The 24,124-nt window shown below is 37.1% G+C and overlaps 1 protein-coding gene across 1 annotated transcript in view; it reads left to right on the forward strand.

The window, feature by feature from the left end:
- The first annotated feature begins 155 nt into the window (after window positions 1-155).
- Window positions 156-24,124, forward strand: part of STK39 (serine/threonine kinase 39) — a 316,325-nt gene continuing 292,356 nt past the window's right edge. Inside the window, exon 1 of the mRNA XM_077883571.1 lies at window positions 156-222. Within this exon, the coding sequence (XP_077739697.1) occupies window positions 171-222 (52 nt within the window). The 5' untranslated portion in view covers window positions 156-170. The remainder of the gene's footprint in view (window positions 223-24,124) is intronic.

Here is a 24,124-nt window from a genome sequence, read left to right on the forward strand (position 1 = left end):
TATTTATTTATTTATTTATTTATTTATTTGACATAGAGATGGAAGAGCCAGAGAGCACAAGCAGGAGGAATGGCAGAGAGAGAAGAAGAAGCAAGCTCCCTGTTCATCAGGGAGCCAGATGCAGGGACTCAATCCCAGAACCCTGTGATCATGACCTGAGCCGAAGGCAGATGCCCAATCAACTAAGCCACCCAGGCACCCCTATTTTCCTAAAATTTAAAGGTAACTCTACAAGTTTCCTAGACTGTTGTAACGAATTATCACAACTGTGATGGTTTAAAACAACTGTGAGTTTAGTCACTCACAGTTCTGGGGGCCATTTTCACTAGGCAGAAATCATGGTATTGGCAGGGCTGCACACCCTCCAGAGGCTCTAGGGGAGAATCTGTTTCTGTTCAAAGCCTCTGGTAAAAGCCAGCATGCCTTGAGTTGTGGCTGCATCATCCCAATTTCTGCCTCAGTGGCTACATTATTGTCTTTGTGTGCTCTCACTCTCTCTCTCTCTCTCTCTGTCTCCTTCTGTGAAATCTTTCTCTTTCTCTTGTAAAGACTCTTCTGATTGTATTTAGAGCTAACTCATATAATACAGGATAATCTCTCCATCCCAAAATCCTTAACATTACACCTGCAAATATCCCTTTTCCTTACAGGGTAACATTTACAGCTTCCAGGGGATTAGGGTCTGATATTTTTGGGAGGGCGGGGGTATTATTTTGTCTATCAACATAACCATTAAGAAAATGAACATTTCATATCACCAAAGGAGGAAAAAAGAAAAGCAAGAATACTAACCCAAAATAGCAAATGATTTTGAAAAAAATAACAGGAAGTATAACGTAAATTAAAAGTTAAGGAAAACCAAATATATCCATTTTCACAGTATATGCAAATAGCTTGAATTCTATTATAAAATGAAAAATATCCTTGGATAGGATCAGAAAACCATCTCCAAGTATAAGCTAATAATGAGAGGCCCAATTAAAATAACAAAAAGAAATAAAAAATAAAGTTATGGGCAAGAGATAAAACAAAGAAAGAAAAAGTGGCATAATTCATGTGAAAAGAGAACTCAAGATAATTAATGATAAGATAATTAAATGAATGGGGCACCTGGCTAGCTCAGTCAGTAGAGCATGTAACTCTTGATCTAGAGGTCGTGGATGCCAGCCCCATGTTAGGGGTAGAGTTTACTTTTAAAAATTAAAAAAAAAAATTAAATGGAGCAAAGAATCATTTTATATTGATTACAAGTAAAATCCACAACAAAAATACAGTATTTAATAATGTCTGTATGCCAAATGACATACTTTAACAATATATAAATGATTGGCAAATACAATTAAAACCCTAGTGAGGATATTTTAAATACCTCCAGCTGTTTTTATAGATCAATTAGACAACAAATAACCAAGGAAATAGAGAAATTGAAAAAGCCAGTATAATTACAAAGATACACAGAAATTTCTTTGAGTCAGTTCTGCCAGATGCCACTTAAGGCTCTCATTTGTAGTATTTGCCCATTTCTGTGGTGTAAATACTCCCGACCATGGCTGATTTCAACCATTGTTAGCTTACCAACAAGCTAACCATGTGAAGACACTGAAGGCAAAGTTGCAAGGTGTACACAATCGACTCCCACAGCAAGTATGAGTTGGCTCCAGCATATGATTGATGCATTTCATTACTTAGATAACAAGCATATTTTGTTTAATGAAGAAGGTTAACAAGCTTTCTGTGTTACACAAGCCTCATGGATAAACAGTGCATTCTTTGGAGACATTAACTAAAACTTTATTTTTTTAAGATGTTTATTTATTTTTTATTAAAGATTTATTTATTTATTCTTAGAGACACACACACAGAGAGAGAGGCAAAGACACAGGCAGAGGGAGAAGCAAGCTCCGTGCAGGAAGCCCGACGTGGGACTTGATCCCGGGTCTCTAGGATTACGCCCTGGGCTGCAGGCGGCGCTAAACTGCTGCGCCACCAGGGCTGCCCTAACTAAAACTTTAAAGATAAACAGCTGAATATCACAAAAATCCAATTGTTCCTGTCATCAAACATGAAACATTATCATCAGTCCCTGATAATAATGCTAATGGGAACAGAGCACATATAGACGTAAGCTTGTTGCTCCTTCCCGCTAATTTCCTTGCTTATTATATTTTTGTGGCCACCAGAACATAAATAAATGTAAAAAGAATAATTTCAACCTAGAAATTCAGTACTTATGTCTACAGATTATTTTCTTCACAAAGCTTCTTACCAGATAAAATTCTCATCAGATAAAACTTAGTCTATATTTTAAAAAATTTATACGCACATACTCACACATTAAAGATTTACACCCTACTGAGTATACATTTCCTTTGAATATTCATTGTTGGTCAGTGTGCAGTTTGACAATCACAAATGGTGAAAAAATTTAGGGAGGACATGATGATATTGAACTTAAAATATAGAGGAATGTCCCTACAAATGTAGAAACTATCGCTCGTTAGTTTTATGGTGGGGGAATATTGATCCAAGGGGAGAGGAGAGAAACAGAAGCAGACCTTTGATGGGAAGAGAAGAAATTTAGATTGGAAAATGGTCAGAAGAAAAATGTTTTAGGCTAATGATGAGTATATAAATGTATTTGCTTACAGGGTTTATAAGCATATAATTATGTAATTGTGTATGCTCAGATGTATTATGTATTACATGGCAATAGAAACAGAATGTAGTAAATCAGTGGATTTATGAGAACACGTCTTGGTCAATTAGATGTACAAAGACACTGGCAGGACAAGGAAGAAGCAACTACTTGTTTATTATCCTGCAACCACAGCTGGCACTCCATGAAATTGGAGCAAAGCGTACAGCTGAGAGTGAACTATTTAGACACCATTCTAACTGCCCCAACAATTAAGGTTAGATCCAACTGAAAACCCAAACTAACAGTCACTTATACAAGACTGAAATGAGTACTTCTTTCTTACAGAGTCTGGATAGGTGGTCCCGGGCAAGACATGCTTTTGTGACAAAGGCCTGAGCTCCTTCTACTTATTCCTCTGGGTGTGGCCTTAACTTTATGATTCTAGGTGGTAGTAACTTGTTCTAAGCCACCAAATGAAGGAAAGGATGAAAGACAAAGAATGTTTAGGAGTTGTCTCTTAAGGAAGGTTACCGGAAGCTGCCATACTGTATTTCCTTCTGTCTCATTGCCTACATGACTAAATTTAGAAGAAAGGGAGTCTTAGAAATGTCTTCTTTGCTCCTGACTGCCATGGACTCAGCCAGATATTTTATTATTGTGGAAGAGGAGAAGGCCTATTGAGGGGCACCTAGGGTTACTGATGAATACTGCCTTTGCAACTACCAAGAACATTCTACTACAGATTTTTTTTTTTTTTGGTATATTTTTAAATCGGAGCTTGATTTGCCAACATATAGTATAACACCCAGCGCTCATCCCATCAAGTGCCCCCCTCAGTGCCTGTCACCCAGTCATCCCATCTCCCCCTTTAGTACAGTAGATTAAGGGACTTTCTCCCATGTTACATTTTAAAATGAAAAATAGTGAAATGTGGAAGCTGGTGAGGTGAGATGAAGAACATTCCAGATGAAGGAACATTCTGGGTCAGCTTGATCAAGAACATCCTGGACTAGTTACCTGACTTATTTTTATTTAATTTTAATTCCAGTTAGCTCACGTACAATGTTATATCAGTTTCAGGTGTACAGTATAGTGATTCAACACTTCCAAACATCACCCGGTGCTCATTACAAGTGCCCTCCTAAATCCCATGACCTAGTTAACACACTCCCACCTCCTCCTGGTAAGCAACAGTTTGTTCTTTGTAGCTAAGAGTCTGTTTCTCGGTTTCTCTCTCTCTCTCTTTCTCTCTTTCCCCTTTTGCTTGCTTGTTTTGTTTCTTAAATTCCACATATGAGTGAAATCATATGGTAGTTGTTTTTCTCTGACTAACTTATTTCGCTTAGGATTATATTCTCTAGCTCCATTCATGTCATGGCAAATGGCAAGACTTCACTCCCTTTTTTGGCTAATACTCCATTGTGTATATATATCTTCTCTACCTATTCATCTGTCAGTACACTCTTGAATTGCTTCCATATCTTGGCTGTTGTAAATAATGCTGTTCTACACACAGGGGTATATGATCCCTATGAATTTGTGTTTTTGTATTCTTTGGGTAGATACCAAGTGTTGTGATTGCTGGATCATGAAGTAGTTCTCTTTTAACTTTTTGAGGAGTTTTCATATTGCTTCCCACAGTGGCTGCACCAGTTGGCATTCCCGCCAGCAGTGCAAGAGGGTTCCTTTTGCTTCACATCCTCGCCAACACCTGTTGTCTTTTTTGTTTTTGATTTTAGCCATTCTGACAGGTGTGCAGTGATATCCCATTGTTGTTTTGGTTTGCATTTCCCTGATGATAAATGATGATGAGAATCTTTTCTTATGTCTAGTAGCCATTTGGATGTCTTCTTTAGAGAAATGTCTGTTTATGTCTACTGTCCATTTTTTAATTGGGTTATTTGATTTTGGATGTTGAGATGTATAAGTTCTTTATGTATTTTGGACACTAACCCTTTATTGGATATGTCATTTGCAAGTATCTTCTCCCATTCAGTAGCTTGCCTTTTAGTTTTGTTGTTGCCTTCACTGTGCAGAAGCTTTTTATTTTGATGTAGTTCCAATAGTTAGTTTATTTTGCTTTTATTTCCCTTACCTCAGGAGACATATCCAGAAAGAAGTTGCTACAGCCCATATCAGAGACTTTACTACCTGTACTCTCTTTAAGGATTGTTATGGTTTCAGATCTCACATTTAAGTCTTTAGTCTGAGTTTGTGTATGGTGTAATGAAGGGGTCTAGTTTCATTCTTTTGCATGTAGCTGATCAGTTTTCCCAACATCATTTGTTGAAGAGACCATCTTTTTCCCATCCGATATTCTTTCCTGTTTTGTCAAAGATTAATCGACCATATACTTGTGGGCTTGTTTCTGGGTTTTCTGTTCTGTTCCATTAATCAACATGCCTATTTTTGTTCCGTGCCATACTGTTTTGATTACTACAACTTTACAATGTAACTTGAAGTCTGGATTTCTGATGCCTCTAACTTTGCTTTTCTTTTTCAAGATTGCTTGGCTAGTCAGGATCTTTTGTGATACCATTCAAATTTTAAGGTTGCTTGTCCTAGTTCTGTGGAAAATGCTGTTGGTATTTTGAAAGGGACTGCATTCAATCTGTAGATTATTTTGGGTAGTTACTTGACTTTTAATTAATGTAGTGTATTTGAACTGTGGTCCATAGACCAATAGGGGCAGCAGCAATCTGAAAGTTTGGCAAAAATGCAAATCTTGGGCCTCACTCCAGACCTAATGAATCAGAATTTCTGGAGAGGGGTTGGGACACAGGAATCGATGTTTTACTAAGCACCCCCGGAGACTTTTAGGCACTAAAAGAAGCATCATGTTAGTAGATGGACTTGAATAATGTGACTAAACCAATTGTTTTTTAATCCAACTTCTTCCCTGATCTTATCACTATCCTTGCATAAAATATTAGGTGGAACTGGAAACAGATTTATTTATTTATTTAGTAAATTTAGTAAAATAAAAATAGAATATTTATATATTTATAAAAATAAGAAATTCTCCCACATATATATAGTATATATAGTATTATATATAGAAGTATTTAGAATATATATATATAGTAGTATTTCTGTATATGTATCTATCTATCAATAGATATATCTATTTACTGGTGTTATGCTTTTTTTAATTAATTTATTTTTTTTAAATTTAATTAATTTATTCATAGAGACAGAGAGAGAGAGGCAGAGACACAGGCAGAAGGAGAAGCAGGCATCATACAGAGAGCCTGACATGGGACTCGATCCCAGGTCTCCAGGATCACGCCCTGAGCTGCAGGCGGCGCTAAACCACTTGATGTGGAAAAATTAGACACTTTCAGTGCAATCGGTTCTTACTATTATTTACTATTTTTTTTTCAGATTTATCCAATAAAATTAATCCCAAAATAAAAATAAACAGATAAATACAGGAAGGGGTGGTACAAATTTATCATTATTTATAAATATGATTGCTTTTTTAGAGAAATAACTTGCTTGAAAGAATTATGTAAAAACCTAGCATTATAAATATGCCAGATGTTTCCACAATCTAATTTAGTTAATTAATGATATTAAGGTAAAATCTCAAAGCAATTTTTAGGAAAAATAAAACAGAATTATCCTAATCTCTGAGCAAAGATAGCTATGAAAATTCTGGAAAAAAAATAGAACCTTGGTTTTCCTTTTATGCACAAAGAAGAGAAAATAAAATATTACAGTAGCCATGCCAGACTAGGAAGGCAAAACAGCAGAGCCAAATGAAAAATAGAAAATCAGGGGCACCTGGGTGGCTCAGTGGTTGAGCATCTGCCTTTGGCTCAGGTCTTGATCTCAGGGTGCATTGGGCTCCCTGCAGGAAGCCTGCTTCTCCCTTTGCCTATGTCTCTGCCTCTCTCTCTGTGTGTCTCGTGAATAAATAAATAAAATATTAAAAAAAAATAGAAAGTCAGACATATACATAATAAACAATTTAATGTGTGATAAAAAGAACATTTTAAGCTAGTAAAGAATGAAGGACTTAGACAATACATAAAGTTCATACCCTTGACACTATTCATATGCTTTTGACTCAGAGATATGTATATGAATAGGTATCCCAAATATTTATAAATATGTTTTTAATACATGACAACAGTGGCAATTTATAGTGAGAGAAGGTATAGTTTATTGAATTCATGGCACCAGGATTATTGATTATATGGGAAAATTGTGTTCATACTTCTTGTCAAACAAATAGCATATTCTGGAAGGATTGAAACATTAACATATTTAAGGGAGAGAAATACAAATACAAATTAAAATGAGATATTTTCTTAAACCTACCAGATAGAAAGTTTGAAATCACACTATGTTGATGAAGAGGTAAGGTCAAGAGGCATTCCTAAATGTTGTATGTGGGTATATAAATTGTTGTAAACCCTTTAGAGGACTACTTGACAATATCCACAAAACTTACAAATACCCTCCTTGACTCACTGTATCAGTGTTCTCCAGAGAAACAGCCAGGAAAACATATATAAAGAGATTTATTTTGAGGAATTAGTGCAATGATTGTGGGGACTAGCAAATCAAAATATGTAGGGCATGCTAGCAGGCTAGAAACTCAGCAGGAGTTAAACCTGCAGTCTTGAGCTAGAATTCTTCCTTTTTCAGAAAACCTCAGTATTTCCCTTTGAGGCCCATCATATTATTGAAGGTAATAGTTTCTTAAAATTACTTAAAGTTAACTCGTTTACAAAGTATCTGCACAGCAACACCTAGATTAGTGTTATAGCTCATCCAGGTGATACATAAAACTAACCATCACCATCACCAATTTCACCTGTAAGAATTTACTTTAAAAATATATTTGTACAGGCGTGCCTCACTGGCTTTGTCAGAAGAGCGCATGAATCTTGATCTCAGGGTTGTGAATTTGAGCCCCATGTTGGGTGTAGAAATGACTTAAAAATAAAATCTTTAAAAAAGATATATCCTTGCACTTGTAAAATTTCATACATACAAACACACAGAAAATCATGTAGCATTTTTTATAATAACAAAAGACTAAGAACAATGTAAATGTACAGAAAAAAAGAGAACTAGTTAAATATTATATTTACTGAGAGGAAATATTGTTAACTTTAAAAAAACCAAAATGCCATTTTGTGTGAAAATATCTTTAACAAGAAGTCATGTTCAAATGCACAATGATATGCAAAGACTATCTCTGCAAGAATATACAAGAAACTGCATAGGTAAGGTAAAGACTAGAACAGAGATTTACCTTTTCTCATGTAATCTTTAGTATCTTTTGAATTCGATAGCTATATTAATTATTCCCAAAATCAAATAGTTAAGAGGTGGACTGGTAATATATCACCACAATGACTAAATTTAAAAAGACTGACACACCGAATGGCAAAGATATGGAGTAACCATAATTGTTATACTTGTTGGTTGGATGCTTTGGAAAAAGTTCTGGCAATTTCTTATAAAACTAGTCTGATAATTTCATACCTGGTATTTACCTAAGAGAAATGAAGGCTATGTCCATAAAAAAATTCAATTGTAGAAGAATGTTCATACAGCATTATTCTCAAGAGCCAAAAACCAGAAACAGCTCAGATGTTCAACAAGAATGGCTAAAGCTACTGTGGTATAGGCATATGATGGAATATTAGTCGGTAAGAAAATGGTAGAAACTACATGTTATAGACTGAATGTGTGTGTCCTCTCAAAATTGTATGTTAAAACCTGTCTCCCAAGGTGTTGGTATTTGGAAGTAGGGCCTTTGGGAGGCAATTAGATCATGAAGGGAGAGCCTTCATGAATGGGATTAGTGCCTTTATGAATAAGACTTCAGAGAGCTTCCTCTCCCCTTTTACCACATGAGGACACAATAAGACAAGAGTACAGGAATTAGGAAGCAAACTTTCACCAGGCCCCAAATATGCCAATGCCTTAATCTTGGACTTCCCAGTGTCCAGAACAATGAAAAATAAATTTCTGTTGTCATAGCAGCCTGAATGGACTAAGATATTACTCAGAGATATAACAGTATAGATATATATTAAAAGCATTATGCTGAATTAAATATGTTTTGAACAAAAGACAACATATGATATCATTCTGCTTGTATAAAGTTATAGAACAGGCAAGAAATCAACGGTGGAAAAATAAGAATAGTGGTTTCCTTAGAAGGGTAAGAGTATTTACTAAGAAACAAATGAAGGAGCTTTCTCGTATTGATGGTAACATCCTATATCTTATTTTTTTTATATCTTATTTTTTTATATCTTATTTTTTAATCTTATTTTTTTATATCTTATTTTTTTAAAAAAAGATTTATTTATTTATTTGAGAGAGAGAGGGTGTGTGCACGTATGCATGGGTGGGAAGGGTGGAGGGAGGGGCAGAGGGAGACATAGAGAATCTTAAGCAGACTTCCCCCACCCTCCCACTGAGCACAGAGCCTGACAGGGAGCTCAATCTCACACCCTGAGATCGGGACCTGAGCCAAAGTCAAGTCGGACGCTTAACTGATGAGCCACCCAGATCTCCCAAGTCCTGTCCTATATCTTGATAGGGGTTTTGGGTTACACGGGTCAAAGCATAGAATGGTACACTAAACATTTAGATATTTCATGTATATAAATTTTACTTTAAAAATAATCTTAAATAAATATTGAACTCTAATTATATGCATGCACAGTTCACATATTAATTATAAATTAAAAATAAATATTAAATTTACATTTAATTTAAATAGTAAATATATTTTTACCTACCAAAGCAGCAAAAGTTTATGTTTATTTTCAATGTAAATATGCAGTATTGACTGGGATTCAGTGAAATGGACACTTTTATACACAATTGAAAGGAATGTTAATGTGTAAATAATGGTTATATTATTATTTATAAATCTAATTAAAATATTGTCAATTTAAAATATTAGTTCTAGTTAAAGTTAATTGTTATTTGTAAGATGGAATATTAAACAAACATTTAAAATTATAAAATATCAATTGCATGGGGAAAGTTTTCATAAATGTTTTAAGATAAAGGTTTTATTAGGGACGCCTGGGTGGCTCAGTGATTGAGCATCTGCCTTCTGCCCAGGGCGTGATCCTGGAGTCCTGGGATTGAGTCCCACATCAGGCTCCTGCATGGGGCCTGCTTTTCCCTCTGCCTGTGTCTCTGCCTCTCATGAATAAATAAATAAAAATTTTAAAAATAAATAAAAAGAATAAGTGAAATTATATAAACTTTTATGTCTATATTTAGAAGGTGGACCAGAAACATACACTAAAATTTTTCAGGTGCTATCTTGCAGTAGTATACCAGATATTATTTTTATTCCATTTCCTGCGTTTCAGTATTTTTCAAATTTTCTACAAATAACATATGTTAAATTTGAAAAGAAAGAAAAAAGTAAGTGCTATTCTTGAAAGGAAATTCCAAGTCGGGAAATTTAAATAAGGTTAACTGAGAATAATAGTTAGCTTTGGCTGCATAACAAATTTCCCCAAAAGTCTTTTAAACAATAACCATTTATTTAATAAGTGGTTCTGCGGGTCAGCAATGTAGCCTGAGCTCAGCTAGGTGGCTCTTCTTGTCTCAGCTTGGCTAGCCCATTGACTGGGACCAGCTGCCAGGTTGGTTGGGGGTAGCTGGTGGTTGGCCAAGGTGTCTTGGCACTCTTCCATATTGTTTCTTACCCCCTCTCCCCCCCGGCAGACTAGCCTGGGCTTCTGCACATAGTTACTTGGTAAGTTTCTAACAGAGGTAGTGGAAATGTCCAAAGACTCTTAAAGTTCTGATGAAACTGTCACACATTGCTTCCATAGCAGTCCATTGGCCAAAGCAAGTCACAAAACCAGCCCAGATTCCAGAGGTAGGAAGAAAGACTCCAACCTGTTAATGGAAGGAGCTGAAAAGTCACACCATGAAGGGATTTGGATACAGGGTGTGAAATAATTTGTGATCCTTTCGCAAATCTATAATATACTGAATGTTAAGGATAAGAATATTATGTAAGATCTCCATCTAATGTAAAAATAAATTAGCAATAAAATTATAAGCAATCAGCCAATTCATATGTAATTAATTATAAGGTTAATAAAAATTTTAATTTTATGATAGTTATTCAACATGATAAATCATACCTACAACTTATTATTTCTTTTTTAAGATCTGGAAAACCTTACTCATGCAAAGTTTCATGGGCTTGATTCATTTTAGAAAAAAAGAAAATAGAAAGCAAATATAAGAATTCAAAACCAGACAAAAATATCAAGCAGAGTCCAATTTGTTGTCAATATCAACTATTTTATTGAATTTTTGCCAGTTTGCTTTTACCTTGTCACAACAAATTTTAGTCATGAGAAAATTTAGTTGACTTGAGTTTACGTGAACAGTACATTCATACATGTATGCACAAGCGTGCACACACAAACACACACACATCCTTATGCAAGTTCTTCTCCAAAGAGTAAATCTAACCTAGGCACCCCTTTAAACTTTAGTCAATTGAAAGTTTACATGATGTTAGCATAGCAATGCTGTAGAACTCTATTTTGTCAAAAAAGTCTAGGAAACTATGTGAATATATACATGTAGAACTGTATTTTTTGGTACAGATTAACATGTGGTTTAAAAATTCAGAATTTTTTAAAATAAATTTATTTTTTATTGGTGTTCAGTTTGTCAACATACAGAATAACACCCAGTGCTCATCCCATCAATTGCCCACCTCAGTGCCCCGGAATTTTTTTTAAAAGATTTTATTTATTTACTCATGAGACACACAGAGATAGAGAGAGAGAGAGAGGCAGAGACACAGGCAGAGGGAGAGGGAGAAGCAGGCTCCATGCCGGGAGCCTGACGTGGGACTCGATCCCGGGACTCCAGGATCGCGCCCTGGGCCAAAGGCAGGCGCTAAACCGCTGAGCCACCCAGAGATCCCCCAAAATTCATAATTTTAAAATCTGGAGTGTACCTTGAAAATTACCTCCGATCTTAGTTTTATACAGATGAAATAACTGAGGTTCAGGAAATTAAATGATTTAATAACTCTAATGCTGGTAATTTCTGAATTCAGTGAAGAATTTAATGAACCCTCTGTAGTAGATACAGTGGATTGATGCTTAACATCTATCCCATTTTCCTGTACTGTGGAGACTAAAAAACTAACTGTACTTCCCAGACTCCCTTGCATCTAGGTTCTGGATGTGCTATAGAATCAACTAATCAGATGCACTTGCCACTGTGAGGCATAGGCTGTGGTTCTGCTGCATTTTTTTCCCTCTATCATTGCCAAAAACAATGATAGTGGTATTTGCTTTCTTTGTGGGAGTTTTTGCTAAGGTTCCGCTGTTCAAAGACCATGCTACAATGTCTTTTTTTAAAAAGATTTTATTTATTAATTTTGAGAGAGAAAATGGGTAGGGGAGGCAGAGGGAGAGAGAGAATCTCAAGCAGACTCCACGCTGAGCGCAGATCCCACTCAGAGCTCGATTCCACAACTTTGAGATCATGACCTGAGTGGAAATCAAGAGTCAGACACTGATGCTGAGCCACCCAGGTGCCCCTCCATGAGGTTTTAATGCAAGATGTAGATTGTTCTTAGCAAGTGTGGCACAATTCTGGAGCCAGCAGCAGTTATGACAACTTCCTGAATATGGTAGGTTCTAATCCTATTGGTTTGCTCACCTTGAAGGCTTATTAGCTACAGAAGTGGAAGAGTGGTTCTGGAACTAGAGGATCCCTGACTATGGAAGATTCAGGAGCTACCCTGGTGCCTATCTTAGTTTGCTACGGCTGCCAGAACAAAAAACCACAAAACTGGGGTGACTTAAAACAAAAATTTATTCTTTTACAGAGGTTAGGAATCTGAAGTCAGTCAGGCCATGCGTGCTCCCTCTGAAGGCTCTAGGGGCACCCTTTCCCTACTTCTAGTTTCTGACTGTTTCAGGCAATTCTTGGCATTCCTTGGCTTACAGATGCATCCCTGCCCTTCTCTGCTTCTAGTTTCACATGTCCTCTCATGTGTCTGTGTCTCTTCTGTTTACTCTTCTTTCAGGACACCAGCCATTCCATTAAGGCCAACCCTAATCCAGAACATCTTAACTTGACCGTATCTGCAAGGTCTCATTTCCAAGTCAGGTCACATTGACAGGTTTCAGGTAGACATGAATTGTGGGAGGATACTATTCAATGCAGTATAGTGCCCCAATACTACAATGTAACTGTGGAATTTTTTCTGAAAGTTCAACCCAGACTCAGTCCTTTTATTCCTTCACCAAGATCTGAAAGTCTTTTAATATCCTGCAATAAATACCTTACTTTCTAACTAGCTAGAATGTATTCCATTCTTTGTGAATAAACTCTGACAATAAATCTTTATACATATTTTTCCTTAAGTCATGGTGCTGGTAAAAGGAAATGCTTCCTAATTTGAAAACTAAATTTTTCATAACCAGCTTTTGAAATCTCAAGAGTTTTGTTTTTATTTTATTTATTTATTTTAAAGATTTTATTTATTAATTCATGAGAGACATAGAGAGAGAGGCAGAGACACAGGCAGAGGGAGAAGCAGGCTCCTCGCAGGGAGCCCGACGTGGGACTCGATCCCGGGTCTCCAGGATCAGGCCCTGGGCCAAAGGCGGCGCTAAACCGCTGAGCTACCCGGGCTGCCCAAGAATTTTGTTTTTATTTTTATTTTTATTTTTATTTTTATTTTTTTTTAAAGATTTTATTTATTTATTCATGATAGTCACAGAGAGAGAGAGAGAGAGGCAGAGACACAGGCAGAGGGAGAAGCAGGCTCCATGCACCGGGAGCCCGACGTGGGATTCGATCCCGGGTCTCCAGGATCGCGCCCTGGGCCAAAGGCAGGCGCCAAACCGCTGCGCCACCCAGGGATCCCAAGAATTTTGTTTTTAATGGCTATTTCTCAGTCTATCAATAATTACATTCAAAGGAGGTGGAAGAGAACTTTATTGGTTAATTGGGCAAGTAAATTTGTTTTTTGAACTTAACAGAAAAGAAAACTAAGGCCCCTCAAAAAGAAATGACTTAATATTTTGCAACAAATAAGCGAGAGTCTAATGAATTCAACAATAATGTTCTTTCTGTTGCTCTGGTGTTCCAGAGGTACTTTACTGGAGGGAGTGAGGGAAGTTGCAGGATTTTAAGTCTCTGACTGATAGATTAAGATAGCAAAAATGATGTAATGAACCAGCAATGGAACCAATTTAAAAGAACTTCTAAATCTAAGGGAGTATTGTTCCCTTCAAATAAATCACATGGGGAACTGCAGTGTTGTTTCAAGTATTACCCCAAGTATTTTGAGTCTTTTCTGTTGAAATTGCCATTAGAACTGGAATCACGCCCTTTTGAATATCCTCAGTGGCAAGTTTTCTTTTCTTTTAGAAAGTTGCTCTGATTAGAGTTGCTCTGATGTTAAAAACCGGCCAAAAGTTGTTCAGAGCAAAATGTGAATAAAATGGATGATCAAGCAATGATATGTGCAGCACACAATCCCACAAATGTTTTAGACTTTCTGCATAATAAGCTTGCCTGACTGTTTGACCTTGAAGATTAATTCAGCATGGACAATACCATTTATGTTGAAGAAACAAATTAGCATTGTCTTCATTTGTGATTTGGTCAAGCATACTTTCTTAGATGTTTGGTTTCTTGGAGTTTCCCATTTAAGATTTGGCATCGTCTTTTCAGATCATACTGAAAATATCAAGTTTTATCAAGTTTCTATTGTCCTCACAAAAACATTACTTTGTCCAGCTTCTCTTGAAAGGTCAGAGTAAATGTCAGGTCTTCTCTGTTACTGTTCATCACCTCAGATGCATGGCCCAGGCTTTACAGCATCTTTGCTTTCACTCACATTGTCTTTTGGAGTGAAGCTGTTTCCTGGCTCTTAAACATAGAAAAAAGATGCTCATCATCCCTCCAGATGAGAGGAAAAAAAACTAAAATCATACATTTTTTTCACCTACCAGATGGACCCAAATCAGACAGTTCTGTAACCATAGTATACAGCAAAGGGAATCTTCATACATTGTTAGCAGGAGTGTAAATTGGTACAGCCCCTATGGTAGGTTCACAGTATCCTTTGAAATTAAAAATGCACATACCCCTTCGTACAGCAATCCTACTTTTAGGAATTTTCCCACAGGTACACTTGGACACATGCAATATCGCATGTGTGCATATTTTTCACTGCAGTCGTGTTTGTAACAGTGGAAGAGTTCATTGATAAAAGTCTGGTTAAATCAATCAGGGCACATCCATGTAATGGAATGTTAATTAGCTTTTAGGAGGAATACTTATGAAATGTTCTATATCTTGCTTTGGGAAGTGATTATTCTCCTGTATTCAGTTCTCAAAATGCATCAAATTGAATCTTGCATCTTCATGAACGCAAATTATAACTTAGTTAAAAAGTAAAAAGAGGTCTGAAAAAAAAAAAAAAGACTCATGACACCTTTCCCAAAACATTTGGTAAGTAAAACACTGGGTGCGGCTAAGGATCAGTAGGTATTGCCATTTATAAAGAAAATAATATGTTAATATAGTTGCATATGCACGGAGTATCTCTTGAAGGATGCAAGGACAAGGTAATAGTAACTGCTTCTAGGAAAGAAAACCACATGGATGGAAGATGAGGGTAGGAAGGAGTAGTGTTCACTCTGCATACTTTCTATCTCTAAATTTTTATAACTTGTAATGTATATTCAAAAGGAAAGTAATTTTTTTAAATGAAGCTCTTTTGTAATTTTGTCATCAGCCATTATTCCCAATGTTAATTGCTTATTGGAAAAAGCAAGTGCTCTAATTCTGTCAACAGATATATGAGCCTTTGGGTTACGGGATTGCTGCTTTTCACTTCACAAAAATATTCTTGCTATCTTTTAAGAAAATATTTGTGCCAATAAAATAATATCCTATTATTTTATGATGTTACTTCCATATGCTCTTTCTTTCAGTATGGAGAGTATTTCACTTGCTGAATTAAATCAGTATGATATCTACATGAAATACAAAATAGGCCACACATTTTCATGGAAGAGGAAAAAATAGTGCCTTTTCTTTATGCACACAGTTGGTTAAGGTAGGGACTGACCTGTTTGAGAGCACAGCCACAAGGAGACAAAATGATAAGCTTGCTATGATTCCCAATATCCAAATAATGTGTGGATTAAATGACTCGACAGTAACACAAGAAATTGTGATTCTTTTTTCAAAATTTTCTTTTATGTTTTAATGAAATTTTTAAAGATTTAAACTAATAAAAATGAAAAAGAATTATTGGGTTATCTACTGAAAAGTGTTTCAAAGTTCTATAATAATACTCGACCTTTTCTAGTCTCTTGAATTGCTTATATATACGACTATCCTTTGTATTTGAGGAACAATTGATTTGAAAATTATTTGCTACTTGACTGAATTAACCGTGCCATTTAGGTAATGGACCATGAAACACTGTCATACAGCTTTTACTTCATTTGAAGACCAAACTAATAAATTATTTATATTGATTATTCAAACTAATGGTTACTTCAGCATTTTAAAAACAAAGATTAACAATAGCCGTTGTTCACAGAGTATTATTTATGGTGCACAAAGGTAGTTTTAGAAGTAATATTTATAATATTTGGATGGAGGTATAGAGGCACATATGGAATATCTGTCTCTAAACTCAAAATTGCCAAAAGTTATTGTTTTAAGAAGGAATACTCGGGGGATCCCTGGGTGGCGCAGCGGTTTGGCGCCTGCCTTTGGCCCAGGGCGCGATCCTGGAGATCCGGGATCGAATCCCACGTCGGGCTCCCGGTGCATGGAGCCTGCTTCTCCCTCTGCCTGTGTCTCTGCCTCTCTCTCTCTCTCTCTGTGACTATCATGAATAAATAAAAATTAAAAAAAAAAAAAAAATAAGAAGGAATACTCCATTCTTGACTATCTACTCTTCTGGCTTTAAGTGTCATTAAACTGCATCACATATCAGTAGTCACTTTAAAATTAAATTGTAATTTAATTTAGTTAATAAAATTTTGTTTAAAAGTTTTAATGTAGTAATAGCAAATATATCTTGTCAAGGGATAGAGGGATAGAGTACAAAGTTTAACTTTCTGACTTTGGAGTTGCACCGAGCAGATTTGAATCCTGGCTCTACTACAGATAAACTGGATTAGGGTTCAGTTTAAATTACTCAGCCATTATAACCTTCAGCTTCTCCATCTATAAAAATGCATAAAATGTGGTCTACATCATCAAGTTGTAGGTGAAGGGCGACTGATAGAATGTAAGTAAAATGCTTGGTACACTGTCTCCATAAACTGTAGTCGTTGATATTATTGTGAAAGGAATTATAGACATTACTGAAAATTACCCTAAAGCAATATATTATGATCCAAAGTTATCTTTGTTATGAGGGTTGAAGTTTCATTCATTTTCTCAGTGATTGATTCACATGTGGGCTTCTGAAACAGTCACACAGAAGTCTTCTATCAAAGAAAAAAAAAAATCTCTTTAAATCAAGGTAAAAGGGGCACCTGAGTGGTTCAGTTGGCCAAGCCTCTGCCTTCAGCTCAGGTCATAATCTCAGGGTGCTGGAATTGAGCCTCAGGTCAGGTTCCCGGCTCAGTGGGGAGTCTGCTTCTCCCTCTCCCTCTCCTTCTGCCTCTCCCCTCTGCTCATGCTCGTTCTCAAATAAATAAATCATCTTAAAAAAATAAAATAAGTGTATGTAAAAGCTTAATTTTTGTGGGTAAGCCTGATTATGACAAGAACATTCTTTCAATACTCATCAGTTTTGAACCTTTCATGTATTAATACCATCTGCAGTTTAAAATTGTCTTGAATGCCTCTTCTTCTCCATTCTGTTCTCTCCTAGCTTCAGGGCTCTCCATCAAACCCAGGCCACCAGAGAGAATGGTTAAAATAGGACCCTGTGGCCCAATAACTTCATGGTCTAGTTTTGGAGTTTTTGAGGCAAAACTACAGTCTTGTACATGTGACTGATCTCCCTGTCCCCGAGGGATATATTATTTGTTTACATGTCTGTCCCATTAGATGTTAAACTTTGAGAGCAAGGTCATGCCTCATTCATCTTTCTATCATTCCACAGTCCTATGCCCAAAGCTCACACATGGTAGATACATAGTTTGTTTCTTTAAAATAATGCACTGAATAGTATTTTATTCTAACCATTTCAATGAAAATATTTTCAAAAATAGTTATTATTTCAAAAAGACTCATCTGTTTTTAATTGGTATTTTGCTTTGAATGTTGTCTGTTACATCTAATTCAGGAAAGCCATCAGGGACCATTGAGTCTTTTAAGGTTGTCCCCTTGCCGGGAACCGCCTGGATCTGGTGCTTTAAGCTATTGTGGCTTTCCTGTATCATAGTGATAGTCTCAGGGCCTTCACAGTTATTTGCAATTTGGACTGACAATTAGAATCCTCTCGATGCCCAGTTACTACTGGCCGGGTATGGCTTAGTAGAACATAGGTGACACCCAGGCCTGAAGAGTTTTAACAAGATGCTCAGGTGATTCTGATGCCCACCCAGCCTGAAAAACACCTGGATCACCTGTGCTTTCCTCCCTGGCCTAATCCGAGCATGGGTTCTATGTCTGTTTTTTTTTTTTTTTTTGAAATACGCTATGCAAAGGCTGTAAAATGGTGCTTCATTGGTCTGATTCAGACTAGAAATGTTTGGCATGCACGTATCACTGTTTCATAATTGTGAAGTATTTCAAAGATACAGCACAGTAGGGATACTAATACAATAAAAATTCATGGACTTGTCATCCAGTCTAACAAATCTTACCACTTTACTGTATTTATTACAGATTTTTATTAAAGTGATAAAACATTACAGATGCCATAGAAGCCCTTTGTGTGTCTTTCCCCTGCCTATCCTCTCCAGATAATGACTACCTTCAATTTGGACTTTATCATTCTGATCCCTGTTTCACTAAGTAGGTCCTTATTCAAAGACTCTGCTTAGTGTTTTCTTGTTTTAACACACTATATATATGGTATCAGATTCCGTGCAGCATTGTATAACGTTGGGCCAATATTTAAAAACTGAAAAATTTCACATGAAATCAGATTTGTTGGCTTCTCTTGAAACAACCGGAAGATCTGGCAACATTGGGCTAGCTTTCTGGCATGACAACATGCCGTGCTGGGCCAGCGCTGTTCAGCGTGACATGGTCCCACTGCTCACACTGTGTAGGCATATGCGCTTGCACCTGGCCTGCGTCTCCTTTGATGCAGGTCTGGCCCCGATACTGAACTTCCTTCCATCCTAATTCTTTTCCTTCTTCAAGGCCATTTCTGCTGTCCTCTTCTGCTTGATTTCAAAGGCATCTACCTCTCAAAGTATCTCTGCCTACCTCTAATATCCACCTCTCCTTCTGCTCTTTTTTGTCTGAAATTCACTTTAGTTTTCTTGCCATTTCCTGCTATTTCTCTTGAGATCCTTGACTTTACCACCCAGAAGGGCATGGTTTTGCTTTGTTGTTGTTGTTTAGATTTTGCCGGTCAATAACAAAGGAAGTTATTTATTTCAAGCAGCGAACTGACCCATCATATGACATCTCTACTATCTCTAGCTGTTCACATGTTTTGGTAACTTTAGGAGGTGGCTGGGTCCCTGGAAGATTGGACACTGGATAAAGTGGGGTATTATGGGTCATACCATTCTTAAGGGTGGAGGTAGTTCAGTCTTTTATTTTCTTACAGCATTTGGCAAAGTGCCATGCAAATTATAGTCCCTAGAAATGTATTTTCTGAATGAAAGAATATTAATAGGTTAAATTACAAGTTTTTTATTACATAGCCCTCCCTACAAGCCAGGCCAGCTCCTGGTCCTCCTGTGTCTCAGAATGCATGTAACCCAAGATACTGTTCCTGATAAAGATTTGAGTTTAAAAAAAAAAAAGATTTGAGTTTGTCAGGGAAGCCAGAGAGGCAGAGATGGAAACGTGTTTAGGGTTTAGGTGTTTTATGTGTTTAGGGTGAACACTTTTGGTGGGAGGAGATATTTTATTTTATTTTATTTTATTTTATTTTATTTTATTTTATTATTTTTTAAAGATTTTATTTATTTATTCATCACACACACACACACACACACACAGAGGCAGAGACACAGGCAGAGGGAGAAGCAGGTTCCATGCAGGGAGCCCGATGTGGGACTCGATCCTGGGATTCCAGGATCACACCCTGGGCCGAAGGCAGGCACCAAACCGTTGAGCCACCCAGGGATCCCCAAGGGAGGAGATTTTTTAATAGAGAGAGGCATTGAGATATCTTTGGTGTTTGGAAAAATCTGAAGGTGAGAGGGATGAACAAAGTATTTTCAGGAAAGTACTGTTTTTGTATAATGAATGGGATTCCTATTTGAGATTCTTCAATGGAGTTAGCACTAAAGAAACAAATTGCTTTTAATTACATTTTAATGTCATTCTACGTGGGACAGGAGTATCAGGTCTTAGATAGATTACATCATGAAAGAAATATGTGTGCCACACAGATTTACCATAGTGCCTTTGGATGTTTTAGAAAATGGGCAAACCTTGCCAAATATGGAGGTCTTCCCCTATTGGTACAGAGATTAGGGCTTCCAGTAAGACCTCTTTCTATCAGAACCAGAGACCTTTCTATCAGGGTCAGAAACCTCTGAGGATTAATGAAGAGGCATTAACTGTCACCACAGAAATTTTGCCTGTAATAACAAATGCAATAGAAAGTCAATTTCAAGAGCTGGTTGAGAAATAAATGAAAACACATGTCTGCAAGTTCTAATTCATATAAGTTTAATTCCTTAATCACATGTGATAAATTTAAGAAGCAGTGTCTTTGCAATAATTCAACTTAAAATAGATTTAAGCCTTTTTTTTTTTTTTTTCCATTTCTGGTGGGGAAATAAGCACTAATGACACCTTAACACTGAATTGTGTTAAGCCTAATAAAATAGAATCACACCAGTTCTGGACTTTAGACGACAGATAGCATCAGCTGTGCTGGTGGAAAGCACATGACATCTCTATCATTAAGTATGCTAAGTGGGTTTTTAAAGCTGGAAAGGTTCATATATTCTTGAATGCATTTTTCAGATGGACATTTGACATCTCTGCCAAGAATTCATTCAGATATTTATTCTGCAGGGTTTTTTTAAAAAATAATATTAAAAACAAGTTGTAAAAGCCAGGGTTTTGGTAATGTGGTGGCTCCAAAGGAGTGGCTAATTTCCATTAGTGCTCTTTGCTAAAGTTGGTCCGAATAAAATGCAGTTGGCTAAAGAACAAATCCTGTAATCCTGCTATATTAGTTCCCTAGGGCTCCTGTAACAAAGTACCACAAACTGAGTGGCTTAAAATAACAGAATTGTATTTGCTCACAGTCTGAAGTCTAGAAATCCAAAATCAAGGTATTGGCAGGGTTGGTTCCTACTGGAGATTCTAAGGGAGAATCTGTTTCATTCCTCTCCCTTAGCTTCTGGTTGCTGTTGTCAGCCTTTGGCATTCTTTGGTTTATAGGCTTATCACTGCAATCTTTGCCTCCTTGGTCACCTGGCATTCTCCCTGTGTGTGTCTGTGTCTCTGGGTCCAAATTTCCTTTCCTTAGAAGGGTATCAGTCATTGGAATAGGGCCCAACCTAATTCAGTATGACCTAATCTTAACTTGATTACATTTGCCAAGACCCTATTTCCAAATAAGGTCATATTCACAAGTATTGGGGTTTAGGACTTCAATATATCTTTTTAGGGGACACAATTCAACCTACAATACATACCTTCCCCTGAGGCCACCACCCCTGAGTCCCTCCTAGTCCAAAATTTTGGAGGCACTAGTGTGTGGGGTGGTTCAGCTGTTTGCACATACCAGCTCATGTCGTCCTTCCAGCATCCCAGTCATCCTGGGGCGATTGTCCTTATTTTAAGAAAACAGGCTCAGAGAGTTTAAGCTACCAGCTAATAAGTGCAGAGCAACTATTTCAGTCCAGCTATTACTGACTTAAACCCATCCCTTTTTTCACTATGCCTTGCCATCACCCTCCCTCAAAAATATTGGATCCTTGTCTTTGGAAGCAATTGCTTAAAAGAAAATCCAGCTCCTTCACAATTTTACCCTCAAACACATTTACTAAAAGAGTCAGTATGAGAGAGTTGGAGATGGAAGATATGATGATAGATTTTCTTCACACCCAAGAACATCTGGCCTTTTCCCACCACGCGATGGCAGTGAGTTTGCAGTAGATTACAGGTTAGCCATGGGAGAAAGACCATCTGTCAATCAAGAGCCTCCCGTTCCTTCAAAAGATGGATTTTTAAAACATTTTATAAATTGTGCTTGTGTACATCTACTTTTTTAACGCATTGGGGCAATTTGATCTTCAAAGGACTCTCATCTGTCATCAAGTTCAATTTCTCTGCTCCTTAAATAATTCTTAAACCTACCCCCTCATCATTATCTTCAATATCATGAGTTTTATTCACATGCACAATTCTCTAACTTGACTCTAGCAGTGGCTTTCAAATAGGTCTCTCCGCCTCCAGTTTCCTCCCATGTAATCCACCCTTGACATAGCTGACTCATTCTGATGTTTAAAAGCATGTTTTTATACATTTAAAAAGTGTTATATTCATTCAACAAATATTTACTGAGTATATTCCGTGCTAGATGTTATTCCAGGCACTGGGAAACAGCAGTGAACCAGAGGAACAAAAATTTTTGCCCTTGGGGAGCTTACATTCAGTACACTTTGCCATTATTATGTATCTTTCTTCTGTATATTTTGTTATGAATCTTGGCAGATAACGATCATAATGATGACATTGATGAGGGTTTTCATTTTATTGAACATTTACTATGTGTCAGCCATTATGCTAACCACTCCACCACACATCTTTTTTTTTTAAGATTGTATTTATTCATGAGAGACACAGAGAGAGAGAGAAAGAGAGAGAGAGAGAGAGAGGCAGAGACACAGGCAGAGGGAGAAGCAGGCTCTGTGCACGGAGCCCGATGTGGGACTCGATTCCAGGACTCCAGGATCAGGCCCCGGGCCGAAGGCAGGCACCAGACTGCTGAGCCACCTGGGCTGCCCTCCACCACACATTCTTCTCTTAGATGTTCAAAGAGTTGTAGAGGAGGAAAAAACTCCCTCTAACCTCCCAAATTTAGTAACCGGAGGCCTGAGAATTGAACTGACAAAAGACAGGTCAACAAAGGAGAGAACAAAGTTTGTTGGCAGATGGCAATGACCATCTATGTGGGAGTACTCAGTGATGAATAACTCAAAGAGGCAGGTGGAATCGGGGGCTTATATACCATTTTAACAAAGGGTGATAAATTGTGGAGTAGTGGTTAGACAAGGGAATAAGGGGGTTGGCTTCTAGCAGGGGTAAATCATGGGAAGGTAAACTACTGATAGATACAGATTGTTCATGCAGACTCATTTCAGTGCCATTTCCTGATAAGAGTCATTCTCCTCTTTCTGGTATGGGAGAGGGGGCACCTTTACAAATGGAAATTTCCTTTATGAATGGAAATTCCATTTACAAAAGGGAAATTTATGCCCTGCTTTTAGGCAGATAGGGGAGAGCAGAGAGCTTTTCCTGTGTCTGTTGTTTCTTAATTGCCTTCAGCTCAAAATAGCTCTTATGCCAAAGTGGCATATTTTGGGGTGGCAGATTCTGATCCCTTCAGGATTTGTGAATAACTAACTGAACCCTATATAAGCTCTTTGTAAAGCAAATAACTACTGCAAGACTCTGTTTATAAGATGACAGTTTTGTATAAATAGTTTATCTAAGGCAGCGGTTTGCTCTTCAGAGGACATGTGGCAATGTCTGGAGATATTTTTGATAGTCATGACTGAGAGTGGGGCTGCTACTGGCATCTAGTGAGTAGAGGTCAGGAAAACAGACCTCTACAACACAGAGAATTATTTGGCAAAAAATATCAGAAGTGCTGAACTAGAGAAACCATGACATATAATGAGGCAGTTGTAAAAGCTTAACAAAATTGAGACTCTCATTTTTTCTGTTTTAAATCTCTAACTGGATGTATTCTTTATGTATTGAAGTAAACCTTGTTTATATTTTAAAGGCTTCCTCCCCTGCCATCTTTCAGTTTAAATTCAGTAATGGGCTTTCAGGGAAAATTGCCTGTCAGTTAAAAATTTTTTAAATACACATTTCTAATTTTTTTTTTTAAGATTTTACTTATTTATTTGAGAGAGCGAGAGAGAGAGAGAGAGACAGAGAGAGAGAGCAAGCACACAAGCAGGTGTTGGGGGAAGGGCAGAGGGAGAAGCAGACACTCCACTGAACAGGGAGTCTGATGCTGGGCTCCATCCCATGCCCCGCAGGATCCTGATCTGAGCCTAAGGCAGACCCTTAACTGACTGAGCTACCCAGGTGCCCCAGTGTATTTTTTAAAATTTTTTAAAAGATTTTATT

Source organism: Canis aureus, chromosome 34 (genome assembly GCF_053574225.1).
Source record: "Canis aureus isolate CA01 chromosome 34, VMU_Caureus_v.1.0, whole genome shotgun sequence".
In the NCBI taxonomy this organism is placed as follows: domain Eukaryota; kingdom Metazoa; phylum Chordata; class Mammalia; order Carnivora; family Canidae; genus Canis; species Canis aureus.